General features: G+C 41.1%; 1 protein-coding gene across 1 annotated transcript in view; it reads right to left on the bottom strand.

The window, feature by feature from the left end:
* LOC100774601 (axonemal dynein light chain domain-containing protein 1) overlaps window positions 1-21,078 on the bottom strand; it is a 70,020-nt gene that overhangs the window by 31,859 nt on the left and 17,083 nt on the right. The window contains exons 9-15 of the mRNA XM_027417324.2: window positions 19,520-19,660; window positions 18,716-18,820; window positions 13,530-13,650; window positions 10,560-10,661; window positions 8,430-8,593; window positions 6,661-6,736; window positions 4,785-5,019 (exon numbers count right to left, since the gene is read on the bottom strand). Of these exons, the coding sequence (XP_027273125.1) occupies window positions 4,785-5,019; window positions 6,661-6,736; window positions 8,430-8,593; window positions 10,560-10,661; window positions 13,530-13,650; window positions 18,716-18,820; window positions 19,520-19,660 (944 nt within the window). The remainder of the gene's footprint in view (window positions 1-4,784; window positions 5,020-6,660; window positions 6,737-8,429; window positions 8,594-10,559; window positions 10,662-13,529; window positions 13,651-18,715; window positions 18,821-19,519; window positions 19,661-21,078) is intronic.

Raw genomic sequence — 21,078 nt, 5'->3', positions numbered from 1 at the left:
TATAAGTATTTTAAAAGATGAGCAATAATTATGCAGGTAGCTCACATAGAGGAATATATCCATAATAATAATAATAGTAATTGTGCTGCACTTGGTGATAACACTGGTTCCTGCTTAGAACATCTTCTGAAGATCCTTCATTCTGTTAGTGAAGTTTTCTGAAACCCACCTTAACCATTCCTTGTAGGAGATTACTGCACAAGTTTGGGAGACAGCTTTCTGGGTCAAAGTGTGAAAGCTGTTTTATATAGTATATATTCAATAAAGTGGCCATGAAATTAGAATTTTAACATAATTGTTGGTTTTTAACTAGGGTTAAAAAGTAATCAAATCTCCTGGAAAATCTGCAAGAGAGAGATACATGAAGTATAAGAGTGAGTGGGACCAGGACCTGGGACTGAAGAAAACCAGCTGAAAATCCACAAATGGATTGTGGTCGTCTCCCTCAGCCCAGATTTCTAGGTGTAATGTTGGGCAGATAGTCATCTCCTTAAAGGCAGGATGCAGAGATTTTTATACTAATAGAAGGGTCAACTCATGGGGAAGCTGCAGCAATTATAAAAACATAGACAATCAATAACAGAGCACCACAACATACAAAGCAAAAACTAGGAGGTCATTCCACAGCAGTAGCTGATGACTGATTTCTCATTTTACAAAATGACCCAACAAAGAAATATGAGGCCAGGGCTGGTGAAATGGATCCAGAGGATCCACGTTCAATTCCCAGCACCCATATCACAACTGAGAACCATCTGTAACTCCTGTTCCAAGGGATCAGATACCCTTTTTTGGTCTCAGTAGTCGCTGAATATATGTGCTACCCAGACATCCATCCAGGCAAAACCAACAGAAACTTGAAAAGGCAACCAATGGAATGAAAATATTTGTAAGTCACATGTCTGAAAGGTGATTTGTACCTAGAATAAAAGAACTGTTATGAATACACACACACAGACACAGACACAGACACACACACACACACACACACACACACACACACACACACACACACACACACACACACCGAACAGGAACTTTCCCAAAGAAGGTAGACAAACATTTTGGGTATCCGTTATTATCAGGAGCATACAAATCAAGACCACAGTGAAACAGTATTTCATATCCACTGTCACAGTGAGATGGCCACAGTGGTACCAAGGAAGCAGAAACAACAGAGCCTCATGACTGACCCGAGGATATAAAACTGTGTCCACCTCAGCAATCGTATGGCAGTCACCAGAAAGCTAAACATAGAGCTGTCAAACAGCCAGGACTTCCCTCCCAGAGAAATGAACACAGAGAAGAGGGGCAAACCTGAATATCTATCAACAGGTGAAACTATATACAAAGTCAGGTGTGTGTATGACAATTTATCTGGTCATCAAAATGATGGAAGGCCAGCCATGGTGGCAAATGACTGTAACCCCAGCACATGAAGACTGAGGCATGAAGACTGCAAGTTTAAGGATAATCACGTCCTTAAATATTGCAAAAAATCCATAGATGGGTTGAATAGGGAACACTGGCAGATACAGTGGGTAGCAACACCATTGCCTTTTGTCTACCAGGGAAGGATGGAGAAAGCTACAGACTAGGTCACTGAACAGTGTGTCACAAAGCCGTCCACATCCAAGTGCAACCCCCCCCACACACACACCTCAGTTCTTAACCAGTTATGTATCAGAGAAAACCACACCCATATGGCTAGTCACCCCAAATGTCATTGGTTAATCAAACTGAGCTCTCACAATATTTTTTTTTTTAAAAAAAAAGACAGTTGTTCAGGGCCAATCTCGTCTATACAGTGATCTCAGGCCAGTCAGGGCTACATAGGGATACCCTATCTCAAGATGGGGGACAGGGTATGAAAGATTGGTACATGCTATAAATATAGATGATCCTGCTGCATAAAGAAATGTAAAAGGGCACAAAGCACATATCTCATTCATATGAAAAGCCCAAATGGAACTATAGGGGATAGAAAGTGGATTTAGGAATAGGGTAGGGATGAGAGGGATAAAAGGGTAAGAACTGAAGGATACAGGATTTAGAATTCCTAGTGAAGTGTTCTAAATATTGTAAACTCAACTGTGGTAATGGATACACACACCTGTGGATGTTGCATTAACACTTTAAACAGGTGGGTGATATTATATATTAAATTATATCTCAGCAAAATGATACTCAATGTTTTTTTTCTGCTTGATTTTTAAAACTGGGTTAGTTTGTACTTATACCTTAGATTTTAATTTTTTATTTAAATTAGAAACAAGATTGTTTTACATGTCAATCCCCGTTCCCTCTCCTTCCCTCCTCCCCTGCCCCCTACTAACACTCTACCTATCCCATACCATTTCTGCTTCCCAGGGAGAGTGAGGCCTTCCATGGAGGGGGGTCTTCAGAGTCTGTCCTAATTTTTGGGATAGGGCCTAGGCCCTCTCCCGTGTGTCTAGGCTGAGGGAGTATCCCTCTATGTGGAATGGGCTCCCAAAGTCCATTCCTACGGTAGGGATAAGTACTGATCTACTACAAGAGGCCCCATAGATTTCCGAGGCCTCCTCACTGACAACCACATTCATGGGGCCTGGATCAGTTCCATGCTGGTTGCCCAGTCTGGGGGCCAAGAGCTCCCCCTTGTTCAGATCAACTGTTTCTGTGGGTTTCACCAGCATGGTCTTGACCCCTTTGCTCATCACTCCTCCTTCTCTGCAACTGGATTCCAGTTCAGTTCAGTTTTTAGCTGTGGGTATCTGCTTCTACTTCTATCAGCTGCTGGGTGAAGGCTCTAGGATAGTATATAACTCAGTCATCAATCTCGTAATCAGGGGAGGGCATTTAAGGTAGCCTCTCCACTGTTGCTTAGATGGTTAGTTGGTGTCATCCTTGTAGATCTCTGGACATTTCCCTAGTGCCTGATTTCGCTTTAAACCTATACTGGCTCCCTCTTTGATGGTATCTCTTATTTTGCTCTTCTCTATTCTTCCCCCTACACAACCTTCCTGCTCCCTTATGTCCTCCTCACCCCTCCTCTTCTCCCCTTCTCATTCTCTTAGCCCCCTCTCCCCTCCGCCCATGCTCCCAATTTTCTCAGGAGATAAAGACAATAAGAGGGCTGAGAAAGCAATCAGAGAAACATCACCCTTACAATAGCCACAAACAACATAAAATATCTTGGGATAACACTAACCAAAAGACCTGTAGAGCAAGAACTTGGAGTCTTTAAAGAAAGAAATTAAAGAAGATACCAGAAAGTAGAAAGATCTCCCATGCTCTTGGATAGGTAGGATCAACATAGTAAAAATGGCAATCTTGCCAAAAGCAATCTACAGATTCAATGCAATCCCCATCAAAATCCCAACACAATTCTTCACAGAACTTGAAAAAACAATACTCAACTTTATATGGAGAAACAAAAAACCCAGGATAGCCAAAACAACCCTGTACAATAGAGGAACTTCTGGAGGCATCACCATCCCTGACTTCGAGCTCTACTATAGAGCCATAGTCCTGAAAACAGCTTGGTACTGAAACAAAAATAGACAGGTAGACGAATGGAATTGAATTGAAAACCCTGATACTAACCCACATACCCACAAACACATGGTTTTTGACAAAGAAGTTAAAGATATACAATGGAATAATCTTCAACAAATGGAGCTGGTGTAACTGGATGCTGGCATCTAGAAAACTGCAGACAGATCCATGACTATCGCCATGCACAAAACTTAAGTCCAAATGGATCAAAGACCTCAACATAATAGATGGGACCTCCTAAAACTGAGAAGCTTCTGTAAGGCAAAAGACACAATCAACAAGACAAAATGGCAGCCCACAGATTGGGAAAAGATATTCTCTAACCCCATATCCAACAGAGGGCTGATCTCCAAAATTTACAAAGAACTCAAGTTAGTTTCCAAAACATCAAACAATCCAATTAAAAAGTGGGGTACAGAACTAAATAGACAGTTCTCAATAGAGGAATCTAGAATGGCTGAAAGACACATAAGAAAGTACTCAACATCTTTAGCCATCAGGGAAATGCAAATTAAAATAACTGTGAGATATCATCTTACTCCAGTCAGAACGGCTAAAATCAAAAACACCAATGATAACTTATGCTGGAGAGGATGTGGGGAAAGGGGAACACTCCTCCACTGCTGGTGGGAGTGCAAACTCGTACAGCCACTTCGGAAATCAGTATGGCGATTCCTCAGGAAAATGGGAATCAGCCTACCACAAGATCCAGCAATTCCACTCTTAGCCATATACCCAAAAGAAGCACATTCATACAACAAGGACATCTGTTCAACTATGTTCATAGCAGCATTATTTGTAATAACCAGAACCTAGAAGCAACCTAGATGCCCCTCAACTGAAGAATGGATGGAGAAAATGTGGTACATTTACACAATGGAGTACTACTCAACGGAAAAAAAAAAAAAAAACAATGGAATCTTGGAATTCGCAGGCAAATGGATGGAACTAGAAGAAACCATTCTGACTGAGGTAACCCAGTGACAAAAAGATAAACATGGTATGTACTCACTCGTATATGATTTTTAGACATAGAGCAAAGGATTACCGGCTTATAATCCACACCACCAGAGAAGCTAGGCAACAAGGAGGACTCTAAAAGAGACATACATGGTCCCCCAGAGAAGGAGAAAGAGACTAGATTTTAATTTCTAATGAACTCTTTGGGTTTTAATGGTATCCAACATAGTAGTTACTGTTAAGATTTTTTACAATGCCAGGACATTTCATATTGCTTGCTTGCTTACCATTGTCACCATTTATTCTTATCTCATACTCTTTGTAGAGCCTGCCTATGATTTTTATCATTTCTTCCAAGTACTCGTACTCTGGGGGCAACACCCCATCCATGTTCTTATGGCGGCTAAATATCCCAAACCCAATGTCTGTCCAGTTCTCCTGTAATCGTTTAATGACCTTGAGGGCGTCATATTTGGCCAACAGAAAATCCCCTGTATACTTTTCTTTCTCCTCACTCAGCAACTAGGAAGGGAAGAAGCAGAGAGGGGGAGAATAGGACATTATTAATCCAAGTCTGCCCCAAGCCTCCAGGCCCCACAATTCTGAGTGATTCTGGAGTGTTACAGGTTATTGTCATTGCTTGTACATCTCTTCTTGTAAGATTTCAAAGTTAAAGACACTCAGTCTCAAATTCTTATTTTGCCATTTGCCACTGACAGGTAACTAGCAACCCTTCTGCCATTAACCACTGACAGGTAACTCAGCTAACTATCTCCCTAAGCTTCAGTCTGAGAATGTGTGAGATGGAATCTATCGTAAGCTGTCAGAAAGGATATGATAATGTATGAACTGCATTTCCAGCCTGACAAGGTATTCTATAAACTAAATAAGAATTATTACTATTCCTAATAAAGTATTTTTCTATTTTATCCATATGTGTCAAACCTGCCAAATAAAAGAAATCACTAAAGTAAATATACTGTGTATAGAAGGGCAAAACATCCTCGGTCCTAAGATTATTATGAACGAGTCATGTCTGGGCACAGTGGCGCACACCTGTAATCCCAGCACTGAGAGACAAGAGGGTTGGGGGGAACTCCAGTCTGATCTTGGCTACATTGTGAGTTCAGGATCAAAATGGGCTACTGGGGACCTAGTCTCAGAAGCATATATATACAAAAAAATATCATTTCTTGGGCTCTATATGAGAGTTCATTAGGGCATATATTTGATATTCCTTCTTCAATAAATTCAATGTCATTATACATTCCTCTTTGTCCCACTACTATAGCATCATAATTGTGTGTGTGTGTGTGTGTGTGTGTGTGTGTGTGTGTGTGTATGTGTATGTGTGTTGTACTGAGGGTTGAACCAGGGTCTTGTACACTTTAGGCTCAGTGGTACTATACCACTGAGCCATATCTCTGACCCTCATAATGGTGACTTAATTAATAAAATTTATTTTTAAAACTTGCTTTTTAAAAAACACCCCAATAATGTGTGAAATGTAATATATATGGCGTATACCCAATAAAATACGGCATAGCCCCTACAAAGGGGTTAATCCTGAAACATGAATGAACTTTGAAGGCAATGTCCTGAGGGAAATAAGCCATTCATAGATGGACAAATACTAGAACTGTCAATTCACAGAGAGTAGAATAATTGCCTGTCAGGTGCTGAGGGCTTTACTGTTCAATGAGGAGCAGTCCGTTTGGAAGCTGGACCACACAGCAGTGTGAATGTATTCCATGCCACTAACCTACACATTTAAATGGCTCAAATGGTATCTATGTTATACATATTTCCCCATGATTTATAGAAATGTAATTAATTTTAAAAGTCCAACTTGTCCTTTACATCAAAGCTATACACGAGGGGCGCAGAAATGGTACTTATACTGGGAATTCAACTGAGAATCATAGCCACTCTCACCACACACTCTTATTTCATTTAACCGACACACTGAAACAAAACTGAAAATATTTAAGCATATTTTAAAGGCCCCAGTGGGTTTCCTGGTTTTTTTTTTTTTTTTCGTGTTTTGTCATCCATAAACCTTGGTGTGCCATTTTAAAGGATGGAATTCGACTCAGCTGTGGGTGTGAGCCTTTACACTTGCCACCAGCAACTGGACTAGCAGACTGTTGCAAGAAGTCTTACCCTGTGAAAGTCCTTGAAGTCAGTAAAGGCTGTAAAGAACGGGTTCCCCTTATTAGGGCCTACAATCTCTTTTCCACTGGAAGAGAGAGAGAGAAAGGTCTCAGAACAAGGGCCACACAAAGAAACACACAAGTCCACATGTGAACTACATTACCTTTTGCCTCTGCCATCTTTCAGCAATGTCTCCAGGCCCAGCCCCTCTCATCATGGGCATTCCTCTTCAAATTCATAATAGAAATAACAAATTCTGATTCTGACTAACCAAGCTATAGGGCTGGAAGCCTTCAGGGCATCTTTTTAAAGAGCCAGCTTTGATCTCAAGAACCCAAGACTAGGGTGTCCATAAGAATTCCCGCCCAACACTATGTGAATGAACAGGAACCCTGACGGATGGATAAGTACGTGAACATTAGGTCGGGAGGCTCAACCTCTTCCAAGAAGGCTCTCTTTCACTTCTCTGAAGTGTACAAGGAGAAAGTTGTTAATTTTGATTCTTTTATATTTTTATTTATTATTTGTTTAGTTTTTTAAACAACAAAATGAACCTTTTTTGAAGTTTGAAGATCATTTTATTGTTACAGCTTGAAAGAAAAACAACCAGGCAAGCAAGCTGAAACCCAACAGCTGCTGACAGAGGAAGACAAAGAGAGGGAAAGGCCCTCAGAGCTGACCTGGGGGTTGTGGAGCAGCTCTATAGATGGGGGAGGGCAGGACAGGGTCCAGAAAAACAGTGAGAGTCCCATGTCAAGAAAAGCATGCTGAAGCTTTTGGCTAGTAATGGAAAGAGAGACAAAAGTGAGGAAAAGGCAAAGTTTCTGTTTCTAAATTAGGAATCAGAAAAGCAGGTATGCTTAGCCATGAAGAGCTACAAGTGACTGTTTCAATGGTTTTGAAAAACTGAAACCTCTAAAGGAAATTTGAAATAAATGATGCTTAAAATATGTCTCTGTGACAGTGTACTCATAGGACAACGCAGGTCTTCTGAACTCACTCCTAGATGCTCCAAGGGAATCCAAAATGACTCCACATGCAGTCACACAGATCACGGAGGTTAACTATCTATCACCCTTTGATGTTTTCTGTCTAGAATGTGAATACCAGCAAGACAGGCAATTAGTGAGTCATGTGTGCAAAAGGAGTGGAAATTGTCTAGTCCAGTATGTATCCAAAGTATAGATTCTCACTAACCTTGTTTATGTACATATGATTTAGCCACCTGTCTCAGACTACTCTTGGCTGGGGAGATGCTCACTGGGGGGGAAGCACTTGTCACTCAAGCCTGATGAGCTCTGGGTCTCCAGAGCCCAAACAGAAACAGGAGGCATTAGCAAAAACTGTAATCCCAGCTTGCCCTGGGGAAATGGAGACAGGAGAATATCCAGAAGCTCTTGGGCCTAGATGAGGCAAGAGACCCTGTCTCAAAGAAGGTGGAAAGACAGGATCACCCAAAGGGATCCAACGTCCTCTTCTGGATGCCTTAGACACATACACATACGTGCACGTTACACACAAAGACACACAAATAAAAGTAAATCTTAAAAAATGGGGTGGGGGGCAAAGAGTTGCAGTTAAATAAAGGCAACAGCAATATGGCAAGGAGATCAGGAGGTCTGCACAGGTGTTCGGCACTGGAAAGCAACTATGTTCAAGGCCCAGGAATTGATGTTCTCACCTCCCGCCAGCTGAGTTTACATAATTAATGGTGGGGTTGGCCGCATTACCAGACATAACGCAATAAAATCAGATAAACAAGATTTGTGCAGACCCACACGTTATTTTTGAAGAATTGCTGCCATCTGAGAATCCCAATTTCCACAGCTTGTGATCTGTTCTTTGTTGATTCCTCCGTGTGTTCCACATCCTGCTTAAATCTGATCACTAACCCTTTCCATCTTTCTGTCAACTTCTGCAACACCGTGAGGTCCGAAGTGTCCTAAAATGCACAGAATCAAGCACTGGTGGATATGTACGATGCCTTTTTATAACTATTGAATTATTAGAAGAATTCACAGGTAGTGAGTCAAGAGGCTGAAAAGGTATTTCTCTTTCCAAACACATTAACATTATGGTAATGGATTTTCTGTGGGACATGTTATTAGGACAAGAATTTTTCCTTTGCAACATGAACCTAGTTTTCCCACAGGATTTTTGCAGGGGCAGAATGACTACTGGTAAGAACAGGAACTGGACAAACAGACAGAACCAAATGTGAATTCTTGACAGTGACATTATTTAGTCTAAAGTTCATTTTTATTACCCATAAAGATGTTAATATATGTCTCAGAAGATTATTTTAACAGTTAGATGACAGGAACTAGAGAAATGACTCAGTGGTTAGGGATGCTTACTAATCTTCAGAGGGTTGACCTGGGGTTCTGTTCCCAGCACCCATATCTGGTGACTCATAACCGCAGTTCCAGAGGATCTGATGCCCTCTTCAGGCCTGAAGGCAACTGTATACACATGGTACACATAAACTCACACAGGCACACACACATGCACATAAATTTAAAAATAAATATTGAAAAGGAGTTAAGTGACTAGAAAGTGTTCCTCTCTCAGAGTGCCTCCTACTCTCCAGAGTTCTTTCACACATTTCCTTAATAAATCCATGTTTGTTATGCTCAAAAGGGAGGGGACTTAATACTGATGTAAATGGTTTGACTTGGTGAAAACACTCTAAATTTCAGTTTATTTTCTCCCTTGGGGATAGTCTTAGAGTTTTTATTGCTGTGAAGACGCACCATGATCACAGCAGCCTTTATAAAGAAAGCATTTAACTGGGATGGCTGGTTTACAGTTTCAGAAATTCAGTCCATTATAATATCATGGTGGCGAGTATGTACGAAGACATGGTGCTGGAGCTGAGAGTGCTACAACTTGCAGGCAACAGGAAGTCAAGTGGCACACTGGGCAGTATCCTGAGCATAGGAAAACTCAAAGCCCACCCCTACAATGACACACTTCCTCCAACAAGGCCACACCTTTCAAACCACCACAGTCATCAATCCATTTTCTGATAAAATTGTTGAAGAATGCATCAGTAATGTCTCCTTCTCCCCGCTTCCTCCTTTTCTTGTTCCTCCTCCTCTCTTTCTCTGTAGCCCAGGCTGGCCTCAAACTTGTAGCCCTCCTGCTTCAGCTTCCTGTGTTGTGGAACATTAACTAGGCAAAGATATGTTACATTTGGTTTTGCTACATGTATTTAATTATGTAAATATCTTTTGTTGTTTTACCTTGCCTGCCTAAGGCACCTGATTGGTCTAATAAAAATTTGAATGGCCAATAGCTGGGCAATGGAGGGATAGGGTTGGCAGGCAAAGAGAATAAGTAGCAGGAGGAATCCAAGGTCAGGAGAGAATGAGGAAGGAAAAGAGGGATATGCCTGGACCCAGCCAGCTAGACAGACAAACACAGAGTAGGACAGAAAGAATGTAATAAAGGTGAAAAAAAAGGCAAAACATTGATTGAAGAGAAACAGGCTAATTTAAGTTATAAGAACTAGTGGAACAAGCAGAAAATAAGGCTGAGCATTCATAACTAATAATAAGTCTCCATATCATGATTTGGGAGCTAGTCGGTGGCCCAAAAGAAAGCCTGTTAAAACTCCTGAGTTACAGGCATGTACCATCACACCCAACCACCACCTCTTACTTTCATCTTAAGCACTAATAATAAAGAACTCTATAAAAATCTGGAGTGTTATTAGACTTAGATGTGTTGCTTTGATTACAGTGGGAAACAATGTCTTTATTCCTTCCCTTATATTTTTCAATCTACCTACAACAAAGCATAAATATAGAACTGTACTTAAGAATCTATAGATTTGGCAAAGCAAAGCATATGGCATCAAAACATAACAGCCATTTTACCCATGATTTATGTAAACTGAGGTTTACCTTAGTTGACAGCATTATAATGAAATGCTTGGCATATTTATTCCAGCCTTTTTCACTGAGGTAGAGTTTTTTAGCCATTATGACTCTATTTCTTTCAATTACCTATAAAAAATATACTATAATCAGGAACCTAAAACATTTTAAACACTCTAATTTACTTGTAATGTTTTCACATATCAGTTTTTATTCAGTCATTACTTCAATCAAAATCTCTTACTTTAATAATTTGAATCACAGTTTTACATATTCCCAAAACTATTGAACTGGAAGTATATTACAGTTCAGGACTTCTGGGTAAGATGGGAGGCCACACAGCACCCCAACCTCGGGTCCCCCAAAGATGATCAACGCCCCCCACGTCAGCAGTAAGCAGTCTTGAGATTTCGACGCCCTTATTCCTTAATCTGCCATGCCTAACACCCCACCTTTTTTTAATAATAAGTAGAGGTGGGAATGAAAGGTTCAGGCATTATGCTGGCCTGCCCCTGCTACCTGGTGGAACAGGCAGTACCCTGGACAGCCCAAGGTTCCATGGGAACTAAGTCTGCATGCAGGTGCAGAGGACCCCTTTAAAAAGACAGATCCCTGCCCATTTACTCTATTCCTCTCTCTTCCTCTCGGCTTCCTCTCTGTTTCCTCTCTACTCTGTCTCTCACCTATGTGCTCTCTCTATGGTGGCCGGCCATGGCAGTCAGCCATTTACCCTGTTCCTTTCCTCTTCTTAGTCTCCCTACTCTGCCAGGCCTTATAATAAACTTATAGTCAACATGTCAAAAAAAAAAAAAAAAAAAAAAAAAAAGACGAGAGGCCATAAACTGCCACCCAGATAAAGAAAATACAGACTGACTTCACCTCTGTTAGTGAGTTTGGATTTCAGTCTTCTCCAAGACTAAGCACTTTTGTTTGGCACTAGGAGCTAGCTTCTGAGGTTTCTGCCCACTGATTGCCATGGAGGAGCTGTCAGAAGTCTTCCACCCCATTGTGAGCCCAGAACCTCAGGCGAGCGATGATGAACAATACCACTCAGATGATTCAGAAGTCTCACAGCCAGAATTATTAGTGAAGAACCTGAAAGAGCTATCAGCCCCAATGCCAAGAAGCCTCCTCCCCTTCGGCCAGTATGTCTTCGTCGTTGTCGCCGCCACCGCCACATCATCTCAACAAAGATAAAACCAGTTGAGAACAAAAGTGAAACAATCTTGAGAAAGGTCCAATGTGCCTTTCCCAGGAGACAAGTCCGAATATTGCTGTCTGTGCAGAAAGATCCTGTAGCAAGGATCAAAAGATTTATTCGGATTGAGAAGAAACTAAGAAATCGAAATGGAGATATGCATGAAGGTGAACCATTCAGATGCCTCTGCACTTTCTGCCTGTATCAAGGATGGGATCCTTCTGAGAATGCTAAAATAGGGAAAGATTAGGACAGTCAACTCAAGGCTACATTGTATACGGCCCTTACTGCTGACACTGTCATGCAACAGATTAAACTGCACAGCAGTGAGTTCTGTGATAAGTTTTACTCTTTTTTCCTGGTTCTGGGTCATCTCTTTCCATACTTACTACCATCAAACCATAGAGAATGTATGTGTGAAGCATTTGAATGACCCCAAGAAGCAAGAATGGGTCTCAAGTATTCTCTGGGCTTTAGAATCCTCAAGTGTGCAGTTAATGGCAATAGAATTTGGGGGTGGTTTGGGTTAGAAGTAATAATTGGAATAGGTCTTTGTAGTCTCTAGTTTGCAGAAATTTGTAATAAAGGCAAAGGTAATCTTGTTATCTTAATTTTTAGTAATAAATACACAGAATGAATTAAAATGGAAAAAAGAAAATACAGACTAATCCTAATATTAGAGAGGAAAACTTCAGGATTACACAAAGAAAATGATGGAAAGCCGGGCGGTGGTGGTGCACAGCTTTAATCTCAGCACTCAGGAGGCAGAGGCAGGTGGATCTCTGTGAGTTCGAGACCAGCCTGGTCTACAAGAGCTAGTTCCAGGACAGCCTCCAAAGCCACAGAGAAACCCTGTCTCGAAAAACCAAAAAAGAAAGAAAGAAGAAAGGAAGAAAGAGAGGGAGAGAGAGAAAGAGAGAGAGAGAGAAAGAAAGAAAGAAAGAAAGAAAGAAAGAAAGAAAGAAAGAAAGAAAGAAAGAAAGAAACTGATGGGATACCTGTAGATTGTTAAGAAAAAGAAGCCAAGTTGGGGCTAGAGAGATGGCCCAGTAGATAAAATATGAGGACCTGAGTGCAAATACCCAAGCAACTGACAAGCCACCACACAGTACAAATGAGCACTTGGAACAGATCTATCATGCAAGCTGCCTGCAAGGAGAGCTCGATGGTCTGCCACCATGGGTATTTTGAACCAATCCAACTGCATCAGATTTTTAAATGTCCAATGGGTCAGAATTCGATGTTGTTACCTAGCAGTCCCTAGGGTCAGAACAGAGAGCCAACACATGTGTGTCTTTAATATGTAGACTATTGTGGGATTTGCTCTCACTGTAAAGCACCACTGCCATGTTCTGCAGGTTTCCCTAACCATAACCCATGTGACATGATATCCAAGGACCCTGATATGGTTACATGAGATAAAAAAGTAAGAGCTACCTTTTATAGACAGTAGAATCAGTATACATTAGCCATACTACCTTTTCTAGGGATTTGTGTACACTCTCTACAAATTAGCATACATTAAAGCTAAAAGTTTTAATATATACTGAAACCAAAAAGAAATTATAGTCATAATTTATAGGCTCTGGTTAAAGATGAAAACAGCCCTAAATTGCATAATAGCTAGTTACCCCACAGAGAAAATAAACTTTCCATCTTCATTGCCCACAAAACCTGTGATTGTATCAATAAATATATACCTTCTTTCATCTTGTACCTTTTGATTGTGTTATTAAAAATTGTCAAATGGAACTTTAGTCAATATAGGAGTCTTGAGTTGTGAGTCCTGATGAACCAACCTTTAGGGCCAATTCATATGTGGCTGAGCTCCAAATGTCCCTTTCGGACATTAGCAGTTTAATATCGTTCTCCATCCTTCCTCTCTGTAATGTATATAAGTCATGGTAGTCTTCAACTATTCTGAAAGAAAGTTAATATCTATTTAGGTACTTTAAAAATATCTTTGTTATGAAAACAAGCAACCTGTTCCTTCAAGCTTCTTCATAAGAAAACTGTGGCATACTTGCTAGATATATTAGTAATATAGAATGAAATTTTAAAAGTTCACATTTTATTTACAAATATTATGATAGTCATTACAAAAATAATATGCCCAATGAACCTTCTAAATACCATTGTATCTAATGAACATGTCCAAGAGATGGCTCAGTGGGGAAGAGCACTTGCCTTGCAAGCCTGATGCCTACCTGAGTTCAGATGCCTAGAAACAACATTTAAAAAGCCAGATTTGGTATCATGCACCTAATCCCAACACTCCTAAAGTGAGATTGGAGGCAGAGACAGGAGAACTGTCTGGAAGTTTGCTCAATCGCTACCCTGTAGTATACAGCACAGTGGCAGAAACAAGAGAGACCCTAGCTCAAACAAGGTAGAGAGTAAATATTGACCTTCTAAGTTGTCCTCTCACCTTGACAGGTATGTGCCTGCACACATACACACACACACACACACACACACACACACACACACACACACACACACATTCACACAGTTTTAAAAACATTTTTCAAAATTCAGAATGCAAGTAATAGTAATGTAGTAATATTATTGTTAATCATCTTTGCTGATTGATTAGGATTCTTTATTAAGGGCCTAAAACCTAAAACTATAAGTCACTAAAATTTTAAATCATATAAATTAGTTCAAGATTAAAAGACATTCCCTCCCAGCCACCCAAAGGCTTATATATAATTAAGCACCTTGTCCCGGCTAGTTTTTAAGTCATTTGAAAGGAAAGAACATCTATCGAGAAAATGCCTCCAGCTGGGTGGTGTTGGCGCACTCGGGAGGCAGAGGCAGGCAGATCTCCGTGAGTTCGAGAGAAACCCTGTCTCAAAAAATGAGAGAGAGAGAGAGAGAGAGAGAGAATGCCTCCATACTATCAGGCTGCAAGCAAGCCTATAGGCCATTTTCCTATATAGGAGGGCCCAGTTCATTGTGAGTGGTGTTAGGTTTCTGCTTAAATTAGAAGAAAAAGATGCAAAATGGCACAAGATGAGACATGACACTATAGAGATACATTAACGATAGTTTATTATATCATGGGAGAGCTAACCAGAGAGAAATAGAAGAACAGAGCAGGACAGAGAGAGAAGAGAGACAGAGTTAATGGCTGCCGCCATGGTCGGTCCCAAGAGAGGGGGGGAGGGAGAGAGAGAGGAGTAAAAGGAAAGAGAGGGGGTGTATAAGAGAGACAGGTACAAGCTTTAAAGGGAAAGCCGAGCATGCGCACTGAGGCTTCACGCATGTGCAGGTCGGTAATGCATGACAAGTGGTGATGGCATAGCACATCCCTGTGCGTGCCTGCCCGCCCGTCATTAGGGGGCAGGATCAGCCAGGTGTATGTCCTAAGAGGTGGTGCCTCCCTGGGCTGAAAGCCCTGGGTGCTATAAGAAAGCAGGCTGAGCAAACCAAGAGCCAGCAAGCCCATAAGCAGCACTCCTCTGTGGCATCTGCATCAGTTCCTGGCTCCAAGGTCCTGCCATGTTTGAGTCCTGTCCTGACTTCCTTCCTCTCCAAGTTGCTTTTGGTCATGATGTTTCATGACAGCAGTAGTAACCCTAACCCAAGACACACCTCTTTCTTACTGTGTTTTCATGTCTAGCAGAACGTACATTTTCCTTCTAATGTACACCATTTCCTCTCTTGGAATTAAAAGACATCTGAGTTTAGCCAGAAGTTGTTGGGGCTTGCAAGATGGCAGCCAAGCACTTACTACCAAGCCTGAAAACCTGAGCTCAACCCCCAGGACATAGGCACAGGCACAGGCACAGGCACAGGCACAGGCACAGGCACAGGCACAGACACAGACACACAGGCACACAAAATGAATGTGATGAAAAGATAAGCAGAAATTACAAAGTGACTGTGGTGGTTGGAATGGTCCCCATAAACTCACAGATCTGAATGTCTGATCACCAGGGAGTGGCACTATTAGGAGGTGTGGCCTTGTTGGAGGAAGTGTGTCACTGGGGATGAGGTTTGAGTTTGAGCTTTGAGTTTCAGATGCTCAAGGGAGGACCAGTGTCTCTCCTCTGTCTGTCTGTCTGTCTGTCTGTCTGTCTGTCTGTCTGTCTGTCTGTCTCTGTGTCTCTGTCTGTCTGTCTCTCTCTCTCTCTCTCTCTCTCTCTCTCTCTCTCTCTCTCTCTCTCTCTCTCTCTCTTTCTCTCTCCCTGCTGCCTGCCAATCCAATGTAGAACTCTCAGCTCCTTCTCCAGCATCATGTCTGCCTGCATGCCATCATGCTTCCCACCATGCTAATGGTGAAATTAGCCTCTGGACTGTAAGCCATCCTCAATGAAATGTTTTCCTTTATAAGAAAAGGTGGTCTTGGTGTCTCTTCACAGCAATAGGACACTAAGACAGTGACAAATAACATTTCCCCTCATTGAAGGTAACTTTGCTATCAGACTTCAAGTCCAGTGACATAGAATTATATTCATGGTTGAGTCAGGAACCACCTCTTCAAGTCTTCTTCTGTGTGCTCAGAATAATAGAGAGGACAGTCACATAGATGGGCACACACAGAAAAATTCCTGGAGCTGTACTTTCATGATGTGTTTACCTTTCTGCATGACAGAGAACAATTTTGTGAAAATAATGAATACCCTGATGATAAAAGAGCAAGAATGGGGGCTGAGAGATGACTCAGCCCCTAAGAGCTCTTGCTGCTTTGCACAAGACCTGTATTTGGTTCTTACCACCCAAATAGTAACTCACGGCCATCTGTAACCCCCGTTCTAGGGTATCTAACACCCTCTTCTGGGCCCCACAGGCATTGCACATACATGGTCCACAGACATACGTGCAGACAAAATACCCACACAGATTTTTAAAAACTAAAAAGGGTTTTAAAGGTGGGGAGCAGTAGAGGAAGAAGGTGTACTCACCCCTGGCTTCCAGAATGCACACACAGATAATCGCAGACATACACATCTATATTCACCACATCACACACCTTTTTAATTTAAAGAATTGAAAGTTTTACAAAAAGGAATGAGAAAAGCATCCACATTGCTGTCTTTAGATTTAGTCAATTTAGCTGGTGTTGGTGGTACACGCTTTTAATCCCAGCACTCAGGAGGCAGAGGCAGGCAGATCTCTGTGAGTTCAAAGCCAGCCTGGTCTACAGGACGAGTTCCAGGACAGGCTCCAAAGCTACACAGAGAAGCCCTGTCTTGAAAAATAGATTTAGTGAATTTACTAGTTTTAATTATGTTGATTAAATGCATTAGTGATTAACTATGAATCATCAATAATGTATCAGTGTCATACTAAGAAAAGAAATAAAAACACTTCCCCTTGGAGTCATTTAACCAAGAGCAAGTCCAGATTTAAATTCTCTATTTCATGTAACCTTTGTCTTCATTGTCTGTCTGTCTGTGCTATGAGTCTTGTGAATCTGTCCCAGTGTCTATTTCTGTGTGTGGCTGTATGTTCTGTGTGTGTGTGTGTGTGTTGTGTGTCTGTTCTGTGTGTGACTATGTGTCTGTTGTGTATGTCTGTTGTGCGAATTGCATTTTGTCTGTTGTGTGTGTCTGTCCCAGTGTCTGGTGTGTGTGTCTGTGTGTGTGTGTGTGTGTGTGTGTGTGTATCTGTCTGTCTGTCTGTCTGTCTGTCTGTCTGTCTGTCTGTCTGTCTGTCTGTCCCTAACATAAGGCTTTGCTCTGTATTTATTAAACAGCATACAAAGCATAACATGGGGAACGAATGGGATACTTTACAGACATCTTTAACAGTTTTACAAGGGATTAATTAAGTCACTGCCTCCAACTGACCCAAGGGACCCAGACACAAACAGTACTACAGACACCATCGTTTGCCAACCAATATCCATAATGAACATTTGTTTTAGAAGATTGCTTCCAATCTCTGTATTTGCTGTTTCCAGCAAGCGACATTATAACACACATGCATTGTTCTGAGTCAGGGGTGTAATGGAAGATTATAATAGAGTCCATGAAAGCCCAGATAAAGGGAAGTCGGGTATTTATTGGGCAATCACTCATGAATGGCAAAGCAAGGTAGAGAACCTTTGGTTCTGGAAGCTGCCATCCACTCTGAAACCACCACCCATGAGGGAGAGCTCCTCCCAGTCCCCAGGTGGCACCTGAGACTCAGCCCAGAAGAGGCTGATTCCTCAAAGACTATTGGCTGAAAGAGTTCCCACAACAATTTTTTGTCGAAATAAGAGGGTTCTAAACCTGATACAAAAACTATATACAATAAGAACAAATATCAAGTATTGTCCAGGAGAAAGAAAAGGTTAAAAAGCATATATAAAACCAGAACTATAACCAACAAGAAAATCAAACAAGAAACACACACTTAATGTCCAGGCTAAGGTAATAGAAAATAATAGAGATTATTCCAACAGCTGTCCTATTCTGAGGAGTACATAATTTAAGATTATAGCTGTGCATTACCTTAAGTTGTAAAAGTTTGCTACTTGGGAAATCCAGGGCAAGTGAGGTTCATTGATAAAATGTTCTCTTAAAGGCAGGTCAAACTACAGCTGAGCACACAGTAGGCTATCAGCAGTAAGTCTTAAGTGACCTCAAAATAATGTATAAACTCTGACTGTGAGGTCTAGCAAAAGGTCCAGTCTCTTAGAATGCAAACAACTTGTTTATAGTATTGCATCACCACACTGTTTTCATTGTATTTCAGGGAACAGACACAGATATGGTTCCTGTCACAACTGTCTGCCTTTGTGACCTGTGCCATTAGAGTGCTAGGATAGTCAAGGACAGGATATAAACATGACATAACCCCAAAGGCTTCATTAACTGACACTGAGCCAGAGATGACATCCAAAGGGCTCTATTACACTGTCACTTTTAACATTCATAATAACTCTAAGAAGCAGGTGATCCTGAGGCCTGGATTTTACATATGGGTCAGCTGAGGCCCAGGAAAATCAGATATCTAAACCTCTTTCCATTACCAAGCTTTACCAACTCACTTTGCATTCCTTTCTGCTTCCAAAAGAGCTTCTGCTAGATCCTTCCGGGCTTTCTCTGCCTCCCTTGTTAATTTTCTGTCATGGGCCCGAACCAGACAAAGTTCCCTGAGGGGAAAAAAAAAAAAAAAAAAAAAAAAAAAGGAAATTTCAGACTCAAAGCTGAAAATTTCCAAAAAGTTTCTACCCTATCAATCAGATTTACATATAATCTCAGTTACTCTGTGTATATCCACCCCACCCCACCCCTTCACTTTCTACCCAAAACCAAACTGAAACCTCCAGTGCATATTCTGGATGGGCTCTTGTCAGGTTTGGCGATGGACTTGGGCTGACAGGAAAGGTCAAATCAATGTGACAGGTGCATCTTCCAGAACAGAGCAGGGGCAGATGCTGTACCCACTCTGGTCGGCCTCGCCTGTGCTCTTCATTCTTGCCACTGGTCATCTTGACACAAGGTTAGTCCCTAACTAACCATATTGCTATAGTATATTTATTTTCTTTGGAATTTGAACATTAACATCTACAATCATGACAGTGCTCTATAAATATGATTAAAATAAATGTCTATAATGTGCAACAGGTTCTTCTCTATCAAATACAGGTAGAATTTTGGGTTTTAGTTAAAATGAGTAACCCAGCCTCTGCTCTTCTACCAATATCCCAGTTCTCCTAGTTTTCATGTTAAAAGCGCTGAAGGCAAAAGAGTCTTCATCATTAACCAATCATCTCCATGGTTTTCTTTTACTACAGGTAAAGACAGGGCTCTGACTTCTGCTTTGTGTTGAGGAGCCTCAAGGTTTTCACCTGGTCAATTCTTCAATCACATTCTTGAAGTTATACAGTTCTTCTAAGATGCGCTGGTCCATCACCCGCTGAGTTACCAAGTCTTTGTAGAAGTCAATCATCTGCCGGGCAATTTGGTCAAGCATTTGCACATATTTCTCTCTGCAGGAGAAACAAAAGAAAAGGGAAAGAAAAGAGAGGGGGAATGCAAACAAAAAAGTAATCTTAGGAAAAGAAAGAGCCAATAGGCACACACAAACTTTATGTGGCAAAAGGACAGGAAAAAGAAAGGAATCCAGTCTCCTCTCTCACAGTACACACACCCTGAGTGAACTACAGTGAGTTAGAACCAGAGACATGGCTTTTAGGAATATAAATAATATCCGACACATAAAACAAAAATAGGATGTGATTTAGTTCTTCTAAATTATAAACTCTTTTGAGAAAGGAACAATATCATAAATCTATCTTTATATTAACAACCACAGTGCCTTGAACAGAGTGAGATTTTCATACAGTTGAATTCATAGGTGACTTTCCTCAAACTGACTAAATGTAAAAAGACACCAACTATTTAAAAATTATTAAAATGTCCTCACTCAAAGGAGTTGTTTCTTTTGCTATCAGTCCTGTGCTTCTTTTATCTCTTCACTATGGGCTTTATTTTGTGCTTGACCACGTGGGTTGCTGTTCTGGTGTTATTCTGATTTGGCACTCCTCACAATATTCTATTTACTCCTCTCCTAATCCTGACCATTCTCTAAAGGTTTTGCTTCTACTTCCTCAGACCAGTCAGACAGCAGGAAGAGGAAATACATAGGAGAAGAAAAGGGTATTATGCTGGAGGTGTGGTTCAGCAGGGAAGGGCCCCTGTGCCCTCATATACATATGATACACAAATACATAATAATAATAATAATAATTTTTTAAAGAAACTGATGGCTGGGTATGATGGTGCATGCCTTTAATTCCAGTACCTCCCAGGCACTGGAAGGCAGATCTTTGTGACTTCAAGGACAGCCTGATCTATATAGTGAGACCCTGCCTCAAAAAAAGAATTCAGTGCATTTTTAACAACAGGTTCAAGGGCAGCCTGGCTTACATAGCAAGTGCTCAGCCAGCCAGGGCTAGTGAGATGCTGTATTTAAAGAAAAAAAAGGAAGAAAGAAAGAAATGTTCAGAAAGTTCCTACAACTTCCCCTGGTTCCACAGAGAGTAAAATACAGATAACACTGTTTGGCCAATGTATTCTTTCAGCTTTTTGGACAGAAACAAAGTCCTAAGAAAGATAAATAAAATAACAGTAATATTTATCATTTTACCATTAATGACTCATATTCTGAGCACCTATTTCTGCTTTCATTTAAATTTTAATCAAGTCATTGTGATTCTGAGATAGGGCAGTGTGTACTCACAGGTGTGCAGGCAACATGACACGCGTGGAGGTCAGAGGGCAATTTTCTGGAGTTGGTTCATTCCCATTTTGAATTTCAGGTCATCAGGCATGCATGGCAAGCATTTCCACCCACTGAGCCTGTGTTCACTCACTAGCCCTGTGTTCTCATTTAAATTTCACCACA

This window comes from Cricetulus griseus, chromosome 5 (genome assembly GCF_003668045.3).
Source record: "Cricetulus griseus strain 17A/GY chromosome 5, alternate assembly CriGri-PICRH-1.0, whole genome shotgun sequence".
In the NCBI taxonomy this organism is placed as follows: domain Eukaryota; kingdom Metazoa; phylum Chordata; class Mammalia; order Rodentia; family Cricetidae; genus Cricetulus; species Cricetulus griseus.
This window is presented reverse-complemented; position numbering and strand designations above follow the sequence as displayed.